This window comes from Penicillium canescens (assembly GCF_028828765.1).
Source record: "Penicillium canescens strain IBT 15451 chromosome Unknown utg000011l_segment0_segment0, whole genome shotgun sequence".
Classification (NCBI taxonomy): domain Eukaryota; kingdom Fungi; phylum Ascomycota; class Eurotiomycetes; order Eurotiales; family Aspergillaceae; genus Penicillium; species Penicillium canescens.
In genome coordinates, this window is record NW_026703973.1 from 400744 (window position 1) to 414206 (window position 13463).

Sequence of the window (13463 nt, forward strand, 5' to 3'; positions counted from 1 at the left end):
TGTACCATAAGGCGATTGCATTGTATGAACCATTAATAGCAAATCATTACCTACAGGTACCGGCGTCGAACACACCGACTCGATGATCATTTGAACGCACAAAAAAGACGGGTATCCGCGATGAAAACGCCTAAAAACGCCTCGCTAGGACCGAGAGTGTCCTGCCGATAAAAAATAAATCGCCTCCGAATGGTATGCGATGAAAGAAACAGTCATCACAGCGTCAAGGGGGATTAAGGCCTCCGCACATAGCAATGGTCCCATCTTCTTACTCCAGACCAGGAATGTCCTTGAGATATTCCCAACCGTACTCCTCCTCTTTAGCCTCAGCCTCCATGCCCAGTGCAAAGCGGTAGGCGCGGACTTCGTTCTGCAGACCGGAGATGATCTTAGTGGGGAGGTCGTCTTCCTCGCAGCGGAGGCGGTAGGCAGTGCGGATCATTTCGGCACACTTCATGGTTTGTGCATGCCAGTGGTCGCGGTCAAGACGGCTCTCCAGGTGGGCATCGCGCTCGGCTTGAAGGAGGTTGTTGTAGTGGCGCTTCTGAGCAAGGTAGTGCATGTTGTTGTTCTGGCAGTAGTTGCGAATTTGCTCGACCATGACTCCCACGGCGGTTTGGAATTCGAGAATCATCTTGTAGTTCTCCTCGCGATGGTGCTTGTGGTTTGCAGATATGGACTTCTCCTTGGCCAAGGCGCGCTCGAGTTCGGCGATGCGGGCAGCTGCTGTTGGTTAGTGATCGCAATGGATGGGGGTTTCAAAGGGGTCTGCGTACTAAGATTTTCGCCGTTCTGGTCACCCGAGCGAGAACTGTCGGCGATGCCATTCTTCTGCGGACGTGTAAGCTCAATGTCACAGCCGAATGTTCTCATATTCCACTTACCATGATCTCCTCCGCGTTGGCAACGATGTTCTTGGTGACATCCCGGTTGTTCTTCAGGACGTCACTCAATTCGACGACCATCTCGTAGAGATGATGCAAGTCCATCTGGTGACCAGCGTTCATCGGCATGCCACCCATGCCGCCCATGCCGCCGCCGCCGATCTGAGTGGTGGAGGAAGCGTGGGAAAGGGCGGGAGACGGAGTCTGACGAGGGGGAATATTCGGCACGGCATTGCTATCGCCATAGCCGGTCGAGCCTGCGAAGATGCCAGAGTTCGGAACGTTGCTGGACATGGTAGCGGCGTTCATAGAGATGTCGGCGTTATCGAAAGCACGGTTCAGTTCCTCAAGTGAAGGATCGTTGGGGTTGAAGGTTCGGGGAGTGCCGTTATCCTCGTCGTACCAGGAGGCGTGATTCTGAACGCCCAAGACCTCCGATTGAAACTTCTCAAGGTCACGGCGAGTAACGTGGGTGGAACGACGGCGATGCCCACGCGCGAAAGGCGCCTTGGAAGGGGAGGAAGAAGTGGCACCCTCGATGGTGGCGGATGGGCTGATCTCAGTATCGCTATCGATCGCGGTCTCGGAGCTCTGATCAGATTCACTGGTCGGGGAGCAAGCAGGAAGCGTGTTGTGCTGGGGATTCACGCTAGTCCCAGATGGGACTAGACCACCACGTGATAAGTCACGTAATGGATGGCGCCCCTCGACCAACTCCCTCATCTTCTCAAAAGCATTCATTTTTAAAAAGATAATGGTCAATCCTGGGGCCACGAAGAAATGGATAAGACTTGCCCCTCGAGGAACCGGTTTCCCAGTCTGTCGAGTGGGGCAAAGCCTATTTCTTTCTCGACCGACGGAGAACGAGTGTGTAGGTGTAATAGATCAATGACGGTGATTTACACAGAACGGACTCCAGAACGAGATGCCCACGATTAATTGGCACTGCATCCTATATCAAAATCTAACCTGAATGCCTGTGGCCACATCTAGCACATCCCATTACTTTGGATTTGGTACGAGGCTATATTTGCAGAAGGCACCAGATATATACAAAGAGCATCGGCATCGTAACCAGGACAACGAAGACTACGCATCACAAAAGTTCATGCAAGTTCAGAATAAAAAAAAAAAAAAAAGAAAGGATGATTCAATTGATTCTGTATCGCAACCGCAAGTAAATTCATTGTATGCAATTAGCATGGGGTATTTCAGTTCGTCAAGTCATATCCATCAAGGCCTCCAATCTCTGATCAGAGCCTGGTAGCGAGTACTCGTGGGTTCCAGGGATATCGCTGCTTCGTGTCTGTTGTGCAATCCTGCCTCCAACTCTTGCAGCCAGAATTCGCATTTTCTCTAATTCTTGAACAAGCTCACCATCCTTGGTGATAAGGTTTGGTTGGATATCTTTTGAGGGGTCTTTGAATGGTACAAGCAATCGCTGAAGATGCTGTAATTGATCGAGGCGCCGTTGGCGTTGCTGCCGTTGACTATCGAGGCTAGCCAGGCGCTCACGGAGCTGCTGGTATCTGTACAACTGGTGTCAGGCGGGCGGAACTCCAATCGGAGGAAATCTGAATACATTGCAGACTAACCTTGTATTCTGCTCTTCGCTTGGTTCCTGGCCTTCCAGCTCAACAGGCAGCTTTGTGATGTTCCTAGTTCAAGTTGGTCAGAGGCTCATTACTCTTTGCGTAGAGCCGGCTTCGTCTCACATTTGCCTTGACAAATCCGCGGTCTTTTCAACGCCTCGGGCAAATACCCTCCGACTGCGAGCATCTTGACTGACCGAGGCCCAGTACAGACTTGCAATCTGTTGGGCGACGTGATGTATTGCTTGTGATGAATAAACAACGCGGTTGTGCTGCTTGGCGGCGGCATTCACTATAAAATTGTTAGCCTCATGAACATCCCAGCGAAATAAGATTTAAAGCCTAACAAAGGCCATGGGGGACTGCGATTGGTGCTCTGACCTTTGTGTAGGACATCTTCGATGACCTTGGGGTTCAGATCTCCTTCATCGGTTTCGGTGGCATAGTTCCGCCAGTCTTCAGGTAGGTCGAGACTCTCGGAGAAGATACGGACTTGAGTCCATATAAAGGCAGATTTCAGCTCAACGATCGTTCGACTTGACTCCATCTCGGGATTGTTAGAGAAACACCATTGACCCTCGCGCAGAAAGCGCGCCTTATCGATAAGAGACACGTGACTCCTCCGCAAATGGGGTGAAGAGTTGCCATTTGACCTGGATCATATTCTTTCGAGAACCCTTTCTGGATATATCAAGAGAAAGACCTTTGTTATTCATGCAGTCTAAAGTGGACCGATAACGCCTGTCGAGGTGGGGAGCGTATCCTCGGTCTGAACTGCAGCGATCGCCAGTACCTCGGCAATCTGACAGTCTCCAGAATCCAGATTAATTCAAGTAGTTCAGATCCTTTCTGAACCCAAGAATTCTAGGCCATTCGGCTTTCAGTGTCAGCTTAAATTCAAGCAGCTCTCCCACTTCCTGCCATTACTGCTATCAGCCCTGTTGTTATCTCAAGATGGCAGAGACCAAACGCCCGGTGGGCCTATTGTTCGATATTGGAGGAGTGTGTGTAAGCAAACCACTCGGCCCAAACATCTACAACCTAGTTACTAACTATATTGTAGGTTGTATCGCCATTCCAAGCCATCCTAGACTACGAGATCGCCCAGAATATCCCACCAGGATGGGTCAATTTCAGCATCTCACGAACAAAGCCGAACGGTAGCTGGCATAAGCTGGAGCGGGGCGATATCAAGATGGATGCGGACTTCTTCGCAGGCTTCAATACAGACCTACGAAACCCTGATCTATGGAGACAATTCCACCAACAACTTCAAACGAAACAAGGCACCAGTTCGACCACCATCCCTCCCCTGCCAACGGTGGATGCCGAATGGCTCTTCTGGGAGATGATGCGGATATCGCGCACTCCAGACCGATATATGTATCCGGCTCTGAAGAAACTCAGAGAGTCTGGTCAATTCTTGATGGGGGCTCTATCCAACACTGTTATATTCCCCGATGGACACGAATACAATAACGATGTGTCCGGGGTCAAGTCGCAATTCGACTTTTTCATTTCCTCCGCACATTCAGGCCTTCGCAAACCTGATCCGAAGATCTATCAGGTGGCGTTACAGGAAATGGATACTCTAGCTAAGAAGCGGGGACTGCCGGGGACTAACCCCAACGATATCGTCTTTTTTGACGACATCGGGGAGAATCTGAAGGGAGCAAAGAAGGCCGGCATGCGTACGGTCAAGGTCACTCTTGGAAAATCTCAAGATGCAGTCAAGGAACTGGAGAAGCTCACCGGTCTTCAATTGCTGGAGGACCAGGCACGGCTGTGATGTAAAGGGGATTTTTGTGTTGAAAATTCCTAGATAATTATCGAAACTAGAAACAGTACCCAAATAACTCTCAATAATGGGTATTATTATTGTTTCTGATTTCCCTTCATGTGTGGTGAATTAATTCCGTTGTGGTGTTGGGGCCATACACAATCCGATGTTCCCTCGTCGCCGACCACAATTCTGACGGGAGATGCAGCCACGCGCTAAGCGAAAACCGCACAAATTGGCCCCACGAAATTTTTGTTCTTCTTCCTTGACCATCCCTCAGCACCCTCGACACCGTCAAAATGGTGAGTTGAAACTGGTTGAAAAAGCCTTGATCTTTATATCCTCTCCTTTCGGAGCCGGGTCCCTGCAAGCTGCTTCGGCGTGATTTCTGAAGCGTTAATTGCTGACTCGTGATGTCTTCTACAGCCTTTCACCAAGACTGTCAAGAACGACGCCTACTTCAGGTGAGTTATTTCCACACCAGTTTATCCGCTCCGATTTACTAATAAATTTTCAGTCGCTACCAGACTAAGTACCGCCGTCGCCGTGAGGGTAAGACCGACTACTATGCTCGCAAGCGCCTGATCACCCAGGCCAAGAACAAGTACAATGCGCCCAAGTACCGCATGGTCGTTCGCTTCACCAACCGCGACATCGTTACCCAGATCGTCTACTCCGAGATCTCCGGTGACAAGGTCCTCGCCGCTGCCTACGCCCACGAGCTCCCCAAGTACGGCATTGACCAGGGTCTGACCAACTGGGCCGCCGCCTACGCCACCGGTCTTCTCCTCGCCCGCCGTGTCCTGAAGAAGCTCAACCTTGACGAGCAGTTCAAGGGTGTTGAGGAGGCCACTGGTGAGCACACCCTCACCGAGGCCGTCGAGACTGAGGACGGTGAGCGCCGCCCCTTCAAGGCCTTCCTTGATGTCGGTCTCGTCCGCACTTCCACCGGTAACCGTGTCTTCGCCGCCATGAAGGGTGCTTCCGACGGTGGTATCTTCATCCCCCACTCCGAGCGCCGTTTCCCCGGTTACGACATTGAGGAGGAGACCCTCGATGCTGAGACCCTCAAGAACTACATCGTCGGTGGCCACGTCTCCGAGTACATGGAGAACCTTGCCGATGAGGATGAGGAGCGTTACAAGTCCCAGTTCGTCAAGTACATTGAGAACGAGATCGACGCTGGTGACCTCGAGGAGATCTACACTGATGCCCACAAGGCCATCCGCGAGGACCCCTTCAAGGCTGACGAGAACGCCGGCCCCAAGAAGTCCAAGGCCGAGTGGAAGGCCGAGTCCAAGAAGTACAAGGTCCAGAAGCTCACCCACGCCCAGCGCAAGGCCCGTGTCGAGCAGAAGATCAAGGAGCTCTCCCAGTAAGAGGATCGCTTCTTATCTTTCTCAAAAGTTCCACCAAAATTCAAGAGGGAATTGGCTACTGCCGGCGTTTTTTTCGATGTGATGTAGTTTGACGGATCATGGACATACCACTTTTTTTTTTTTACGAGAGGTTTTTCTGGGAGCAATTAGTTCGGTGTTCATTCAAGGCAATTTCTTTACTCAGTTCTAACTGCTCCCGTCAATGTCCATCAGTCTTGTTCCCTCATGTGCTTCCTTGCATCTGCTTGTAGATGGGACCCGTAGTGTTCGTAAACTCTCTGACCCTCCGTATCTGCTTCAATCAACAAAGACATGCCATTGATTTATGCCAGTCAACATGACTCGACATACTCGACATACCCGACATGAAGTGCAGTATGTAACATATCATGAAACAAACTGCCCCACCCACGACCCCTGCACTGCCAGCACAGAGTACCTGGTGACCACAGTACAGTAAAGGACAAGGATATATAGCGTCTCAATAGTTTACTATCCTCACTTCATCCAGGGGGCTGTTAATAATACAATCATTACAATAGTACCCATGTTCATTATTAATATTCCGGAGACGCTAACAGAAGAATTGGATGATCCCATATCGCTCTCCGCCCATAATCCCAACAACCAACCAACCCCATGAAGAGATATCAGCAACACACACATGCAAGCTGGCACCGAGCCAACGCAGGCAAGCTCGAGTGCCCATGGTGTCTTGAAAACCCTTCTTTGCAAGACAATGCCGGTCCCCCAAGCCGACCGCAGTCCAAACTGCGTACGCGGGTGCCAACTCGCAATGGGCACAGCAGAATGGGGACTGTCTCGCCTAGTCCTTCTGTTCGGACTGAGCAACCTGTGAAACATAAACATGAATCTGAAAACGAACACGAACACTATGATCATCATTCTTTCACTGCCGATGGTCAAGTCGCCGATGCTCAGGTTGAAAGTCAAAATCACACCGCCGACTCTGCTGATGCTGATGCCGCGCATGTTGAGAAGGACGTCGCCTCGAACGTGGAAAATGCTAGTCATGTTCATGAGCAGGATGGGCAGAGCTTGAATGGGGCACAGGACGATAGTGCTCTTGTTGCAGACCGCCAGTTCTCTCCGGAGATATCCGATGACCGGACAACTTCTGAGCAGTGAATGTTTGTTCAAAGGTGGGTGTCAATTCGTGCATCGATGGTCTTATTAGCCACGTCATTTATATATATGCTAATAGGGTCATGATAGTTCCATATCCTAGTGAATTGCTTCCGATGACGTCGAGCCACGTGCGGTTGGGAGAACAAGAGCATGTTTTTTCAACGGATTGGAAAAAAGGAAATTTGGTAGCGTTGATTATGTCGAGTATTAGCTATATATATTATAAATGATTGGATAACCTCATGATCGTTAAAATTCTTATGTATCAAACAAGTGAGTCTGAGTGAAGCGAGAATTTCTCATGTTCATATCATTGCAAAAGAACATGGCACCGAAGACAGAAAGAACTGAAAGATCAGTCATACTGCAGTAGCTAGGAAGCCTACTGGGGCGAATCATTGCTAGAACAGGGAAATGGACTGCCAAAGGGACCCTTTCAATAGGGGGAGGATACGGGCGATCTTCGGCTTCATAATCAGCTTTGCCTTTTTGAATGGGGTGGTTTCAGGGATACCAATTGCCGTCCTTTGGACCTGCAAACCTTGATTCCGGCATCCAGGATGCTGTTAGCATCGCCATTGTTTTCACTGTTCTGTTTATCCTCGGGGTCCCATTTTGGTTCAAATCCAAACCGGAATTTTGCAACGCGCTGCACGACTTGATCATTCACGGAATGCATCAGACACCTCAGTGGGCCAAATTGGTATTGATATGTTTGACACTTATCGCTACATTCGTTGCTGCGCCTTTGGCACTAATTTGGACACGCCCACTAACTAGTGGCATCAAGAGTGGACTGACAGTGGGGATTTTGATGCTTGTTGCTTTTTTCCTGCTAATTACCTGTCTTTTGTGGGCCTTAAGATGGAAGCCTTACCCCATTCCATATTGGGATACGCTTAGTAGTAGCAAAATCTTTTCTGCATTAATAGCTTCTGTTTGAGGACAAAGGACTATAAGCCCGCTTATGCCGATGTCTTTTTAGAATGAAAGTTTGAATGACCCGACAGAGACAGAGTGCCCAAAAGAGACTTAGTGGAATATAATGGAACTGATACTTGTAGCGCAGATACACCATACTTATCGTATGTCAATACAGCTAGAATTTTAGGTCAAAAATACCCACTAGGCAATATATTGTCATTGTTCCTGTATAGTAAATCAAAATGTTTGAACAGCAGCCAATAGCAGAATACAGTCAAGCGGCATGCACTAATATAGACATGGTTAGCATATCGTGTTCCTCAGCTCGCCCATCAGATACACTCAAAATAGTCAAATTACACCTGAAGATCACTATATGCTCACCTGGAAGTGCAGTATTCATTCCTCAAATTAGCATATTATTACCCCCCTCAACTGTGTGGGCTCTTTTAACCAAAGCAATGGCATTCGGCTTTAGTCTAGGTCTTGGTACGTTCAAGAAATGCAGTTCGAAATGTGTGCTGACGAGATGCACCGCAATACAGAGAGATTCAAAAGCAATTTTGCTTATCACCAGCTTTACATGATACTGGCAATAATTGTAATTATCTTGCTATGTGAGTGAGCCAGAAGAAGTTCACTATCTCCCGCCATTTTCGACTAATATATCCACTAACCCCATTTGCTCGCGGGAAGTTCTTCTTCCAACAGCCTTAGCAATGTATAACTGCTGTCGCTTGTATATACAGCAAAAGCGACTCCGATATCTTCATCCCCCGGAAAAGTGAGCTCAGCTATCGCACATGCCATCCACACCGTGTCACAAACTGGCAATGGGACGATTCTTGAGGTGCGAGCGGGATACATGGGGATTAGAGCCATACAAGACGTATTCACCCCAACAACATAAACGCGTTGACAAATTTGATTAAGACCAAAAAGACCTCTGTCAGCGAGAAAACAAGCACGGAAATTATAGCCAACTCCGTCAATCTGGTCATGATTGCGAATGAGTTCAAAAGAAACGTTGTGCTCGATGGACTGATGTAAGTCCCACTCTGGCTAACATATCCCATATTATGGCAACATATAAATAGCAGTTCTACGGCGACAATGGCAGAGATCCCCACTTATGGTGCATGCGGGAGTCGGGGCGATGGTGCTAGGATGGGTTTCCATAGCACTGATTGCCTTCATTGGTATCAGTATCCTCGTGATGGAACAGAGTATTAAACGCATTGAAAATTTCGGAGACGGCGCCTCCTACACTGTCAACTCCTCCAGTCTAACATCATGAGGAGAAGAAGTTCCAGTTTCAGACTTTTCATCCATTATTCAGCAACTTCGATCAGGCTCATCGATATTTCTTACAAAGAAATTCCACTTTCTTATCTGACTGGGCAATTCCAAGTGAAGTTTAACAAATAAAGAATATTTGATGGGAGAATCGAGAAGCCCCTAAAGCCGGCACTTTCCTACTTTCACTAATAGTAAACCTCGGCCTTCCGTTAACTGTTTTATCGCAATAATACGATTGCCTCTTAAATGTCTCACATGTACACAGATAATTTCCTTCTATCACTTTAGGCACTCGCAAATGGGCGGAAAAGAGGTCAAAAAGTGAAGCAAATATGTATTACAGTATAGGCCTTGATGTAGGCTTGGATCCTACAGAGCTTATCCAAGATAATACTAAGTACAGCACGGACAAGGCTGGTACCGAAGTAGCCCAGCTTTTTATAAGTATTGCTCATTTGTAATTTAATAAAAAGTCAGTGCGTTGGGTCCAATAAAGTAATCGTCTTCGTTAACACTGTAATACGAAGACAGGACCGTGCTCTCCACAATGTAATGAAGTGACATGAAAAAAGCCCCGAGGACCTCGTTTCTCTGTCTTGTCCATAGATATGTACACATTCAGCTAGAGCAGCTTCCTAAATCCTCTCCACAGTCCCTTTGAGGTAAAGACACCCTTAGGGTCTACTGCCATTTGAATTTGCTTTAGTCTCTGCATATTCTCTTCACCGTAGCCAGGGAAAACCTCATCAGTCTGTGCTGCTGAGGCATAGTTGATGTAGCGGTATCGGTTTGCAACCCCCAGTTTCTCAGCAGCTGATTCGAGCTTTTGGACAGTGTTTTCTGTCATGCTGTTGACAGCGGCATCACCACTGGCATCGGTCCAAGCCGTAGAAATTAGGATAACTGGAATTAAATTAGTAATCCGCAGTAGTTATGAGACCGGCAGTTATAACTTACGGAAAATGGGCCCATCTGTGTCAATACCCAGAGCATTACCACCTCTCTGCTTCATGGCCTTGATGGCGTTTTTCTGAATGGGATAGCAAATGAAGTTTGGAGTCAGGCCTTTAACAGACTTGATTTTCTTTACCTCCTCACTGAAAATCTCGAGAGCCTGAGTGAGAAAGAGGCGAGATGGCCGCACACTGAGCGTAGCAAACAAATTTCTAGGACCAAGTCAATAAGCAGCCCAGATATAGACCACTACATAGGATTACTAACCTTGTGACACCCATGGGCCCGGAGCTACCTGTCATATTGCCCATGGTGGCAATCCTTGGGGATCTTGTCAATGGAGTGATTTCATCAATGTTGCTGAAAACTGGCGGGTTCATAATCGGCTTCGCGTAGCGCTGGTTGCCCATCAATGTGAAGTCATCGTTTTGGGGGCTGTAGGCATAATAAAAGTCGTAGGCCATCTCAACATCGCTCGAAAGCTCATCACCAGTCCAAAGGTCGTACACCTGGTCGAGGACTTGTTCGCTTTGATTGTTGTGATAGCTTGTCGCAGCAGTGAAAACTGAACCTTGGTAGAATGTGCGAACGGTGAAGGCAGTGACAATACCGAAATTGTTACCTCCTCCTCGGAGAGCAAAGTAGAGATCAGGATGATCAACATCAGAGACGGTCGTGATAGTACCGTTGGCAAGGACAACCTGAAGTTAGGTCAGTGATTGGTTAATAGAGAAGATTGTAAAACCTAAGGACATACCTCATATTCGAAAACATTATCGAGAGACAAGCCGTACTTGTTGGAGAAAGGCGATGTTCCTCCACCCAGGGTAAACCCGCCGACGCCGACAGTGCCAACCCTTCCACCGACGAAAGAAAGACCGTGAGAATCTAGATCTCGGTACACTTTCGCGGTAGTTGCGCCGCCTCCAACACGTGCTTTGGTGCCGTCTGTCGAGACCTCAACGTTGTTTATTCGGTCGAGGTCGATCGTGACACCGGCCACAGAATTCGAGTCATCCCGATGTCTTGAATGGCCACCACCTTTGACGGCAAAGTTACACCAATGACGGACTAGAATATCTAGTACACGGGCAACATCCTTTGCGTCGGAGGGCTCAACGCGACAAGCCGGGTGAATCTCTTGCTGCTTAGCATCCCAAATGGTGAAGTTTTGATCGTTGTCGGGATAATGGAAAGCAGAGCCAAAGGTGGCAGACAGTTGGGTGCACTTTATGACAACGTTAGAAAGCAAGAGATTGAAAAAATGCTCAAAAAGTGCCTACCGCTTGGTGACAGCCTACAGAGACTGTCTCGCTCAATTGACTGCTTCCCTGCTCAGAGGTGCCATGATGCTTTAGACTCACTGCATTACTCGAGGCAAACAAAGAGCCTAAGAGTAAAACTCTGCGTAGCATAGTAGATGGAATGAAGGGGAAAGTCAATATAGATTGAGAAAGTTGAATATCTTGACACTTCTAGCTTGAAGTCGAGGGGCTAGTTATATCCATTTCATGGGGCAAAGTGGTGAACTATATAACCTTGGGAATATTTGCCAAGAAAACGCGGAGAGGAAGTTATTCACCAGGAACCCTTCCTTAGAACAAGCCAAGTGAGGCCGTGCTAAACCATGACGCGTTGAGAATGCAGGTCCGCAATAGCTCCAGACTTAAAAACCCCAAGTTTACAGCAGAAGATCCTCATACCCGTCGGCCGATGCGGGATCCATGCACGAGCATCGGTAGACCTTCTGCAGTTGACTGATAATGTGGGCTATTCTTTGAAATACGACTGGCCAGCTTCAAATGGGGGTTCTCGAACCTTACCGGATGTAGATTGACTTTGATGCAAGGATCGGCCTTCTGTACATTTCATGGACCCGAGAGCTCTAATATACACCCGGACCAAGGACCCTGCTAGGCACGTAAAGAGTCAAACAGCAAAGCAAGGAAGGCAGAGATGGGCACGCAGTAACTGCAGGTGCAAAAGCACCGGAGTAAAAATGAGTAGCGAACATTTGTATCTGGTGAGGACTAGTGATAACTTCAAATGTGCTGCTGCCTCTGGTGTGTTTCCAGCGTTAACAAACGCCTCCCCTGGGTTTGATTAATCCTCCGAATTAATTTGAAAACCAAGAGTAATCCATGAGTAATTAGGTATCCGGCTCGTTTCTAAGGTATGGTTTTCACGTTGCAGATTACACAGCAAATGTTTCGGCCTTGCCATAATTGTCTGCTAGTCTCATAGGAAGGGCCCTTGGCGACCAAAGTGAAAAGTATTCTGTGAACACTGCTATCTGATCGTTTCGGCCGACGTATCAAGGAAAGCCCATAAAATAGCTTCCTGCATACTTGCTATTGGTTTGCTCGCTTTATATGGGTCCTCATCGGCCGACGTGACTTCTTGGCGCTTTCTTGGCTGTTAATACCTTGAACTGCTACAGTGAGAAGGGTACTTATGACTGTTGATCATTCCAGAATTCCCTTTCCGAGTTTTGCATTTTCTTGAAAAAACGGTACGACCGAACAAATAATTTTAAACTGTCACCTGCCGACCTCGAAGAAACAGAAAACAATTCAGCGCTGCCATGTACCTCCTATGGTGTTTGAGCGTCATTTTATTTGCAGAACAATCCTTTGCGCTCGTTGCAGCGGTGCAAAGTTCTTTGCGAGATATAGTCTCGGCCGACGTCTTCCTGTCAACAGTGGAAGGATTGGGCCATTCTACTTCCCGTGGAATGCCCTTGTTATCGAGGTGCTCTCTTGACCTATTTGATCTCAAAAAAATCGACTATAATACGATATTTGACGGCGCCTATGGTTCTGAATTCGCAAATGTCATTCTTACCCTCTGCTCTGACGAGGGTAAACAAATACCTTGGAAGAGGGATGGTCGATTTGAACCGTCATATCTGGATCAGGTGGCTGAGCAGCGTTGTTCAGATACTATCAATGGGGTTGAAGATGTTTCACTCATGGAGACGGAATCCGAAACGGAATCCGTAGGAGTTCCTTCTCCACAGAGGATCTTTTTCCTCTCGGCTTCCGTGTGTTGTATGTTGTTCGTTAAGTTTGTTTACAAACGCAAGGGAGAACAGAAACCATAGACAAGACCACAAGCAATATGTGGACAAGGGCAAACTTGTTCTTGGCCCTCTATGTACTATCACTTAATATTACTACAAGATCTTAATTGATCGTTTTTGATGGATTTATTCCGCGTTGGAGCTACGCCCCCTGGAAACCCGAATGATAACTATCTGATAAACTACGGAGTCAAATCTAAATGTTCCCTTCTTTTAGACAAACACTTCACATAAACTTTTACTTTTTGCATGGAAACTACTACTGATACATACTCAGTTCAAAGTTCGCCAGATGGTCTAGACGCTCTCGGCTAAACCCCGGCTTAACTCATCCTTGAGTTCGTTTTCTCCACTTTTCAGTTGCCTGTGGAAAACTTCACGAATCGGCTTGGCGTCACTTGGGGGTGGCGTTGCAAATAC

The 13463-nt window shown here is 47.8% G+C and overlaps 7 protein-coding genes across 7 annotated transcripts; 4 read left to right on the forward strand and 3 right to left on the reverse strand.

Annotated features, from left to right (window-relative positions):
• Window positions 1–268: 268 nt before the first annotated feature.
• N7446_012874 (uncharacterized protein) lies at window positions 269–1625 on the reverse strand (the record flags this gene model as incomplete). Its single annotated transcript, XM_058521616.1, has 3 exons — window positions 269–723; window positions 777–831; window positions 885–1625. The coding sequence occupies 3 exons, from the start codon at window positions 1623–1625 to the stop codon at window positions 269–271; spliced, it is 1251 nt and encodes a 416-aa protein (XP_058365093.1).
• A 478-nt stretch (window positions 1626–2103) lies between these two features.
• N7446_012875 (kinetochore subunit FTA4 family protein) lies at window positions 2104–3023 on the reverse strand (the record flags this gene model as incomplete). The annotated part of the gene is made up of 4 exons (XM_058521617.1): window positions 2104–2413; window positions 2480–2542; window positions 2600–2768; window positions 2858–3023. The coding sequence occupies 4 exons, from the start codon at window positions 3021–3023 to the stop codon at window positions 2104–2106; spliced, it is 708 nt and encodes a 235-aa protein (XP_058365094.1).
• Window positions 3024–3172: 149 nt separating this feature from the next.
• Window positions 3173–4369, forward strand: N7446_012876 (HAD family hydrolase). Its single transcript, XM_058521618.1, has 2 exons — window positions 3173–3484; window positions 3540–4369. Exons 1-2 carry the CDS (start codon window positions 3431–3433, stop codon window positions 4263–4265), a joined length of 780 nt encoding a protein of 259 aa, XP_058365095.1. The 5' UTR covers window positions 3173–3430; the 3' UTR covers window positions 4266–4369.
• Window positions 4370–4555: 186 nt separating this feature from the next.
• N7446_012877 (60S ribosomal protein uL18) lies at window positions 4556–5635 on the forward strand (the record flags this gene model as incomplete). Its single annotated transcript, XM_058521619.1, has 3 exons — window positions 4556–4558; window positions 4683–4720; window positions 4774–5635. 3 exons carry the CDS (start codon window positions 4556–4558, stop codon window positions 5633–5635), a joined length of 903 nt encoding a protein of 300 aa, XP_058365096.1.
• Window positions 5636–6274: 639 nt separating this feature from the next.
• N7446_012878 (uncharacterized protein) lies at window positions 6275–6784 on the forward strand (the record flags this gene model as incomplete). Its single annotated transcript, XM_058521620.1, has 1 exon — window positions 6275–6784. One exon carries the CDS (start codon window positions 6275–6277, stop codon window positions 6782–6784), a length of 510 nt encoding a protein of 169 aa, XP_058365097.1.
• A 1923-nt stretch (window positions 6785–8707) lies between these two features.
• N7446_012879 (uncharacterized protein) lies at window positions 8708–8941 on the forward strand (the record flags this gene model as incomplete). The annotated part of the gene is made up of 2 exons (XM_058521621.1): window positions 8708–8754; window positions 8809–8941. The coding sequence occupies 2 exons, from the start codon at window positions 8708–8710 to the stop codon at window positions 8939–8941; spliced, it is 180 nt and encodes a 59-aa protein (XP_058365098.1).
• Window positions 8942–9629: 688 nt separating this feature from the next.
• Window positions 9630–11376, reverse strand: N7446_012880 (FAD-binding oxidoreductase; the record flags this gene model as incomplete). The annotated part of the gene is made up of 5 exons (XM_058521622.1): window positions 9630–9910; window positions 9965–10173; window positions 10229–10662; window positions 10719–11189; window positions 11245–11376. The coding sequence occupies 5 exons, from the start codon at window positions 11374–11376 to the stop codon at window positions 9630–9632; spliced, it is 1527 nt and encodes a 508-aa protein (XP_058365099.1).
• Between the last annotated feature and the right edge of the window lie 2087 nt (window positions 11377–13463).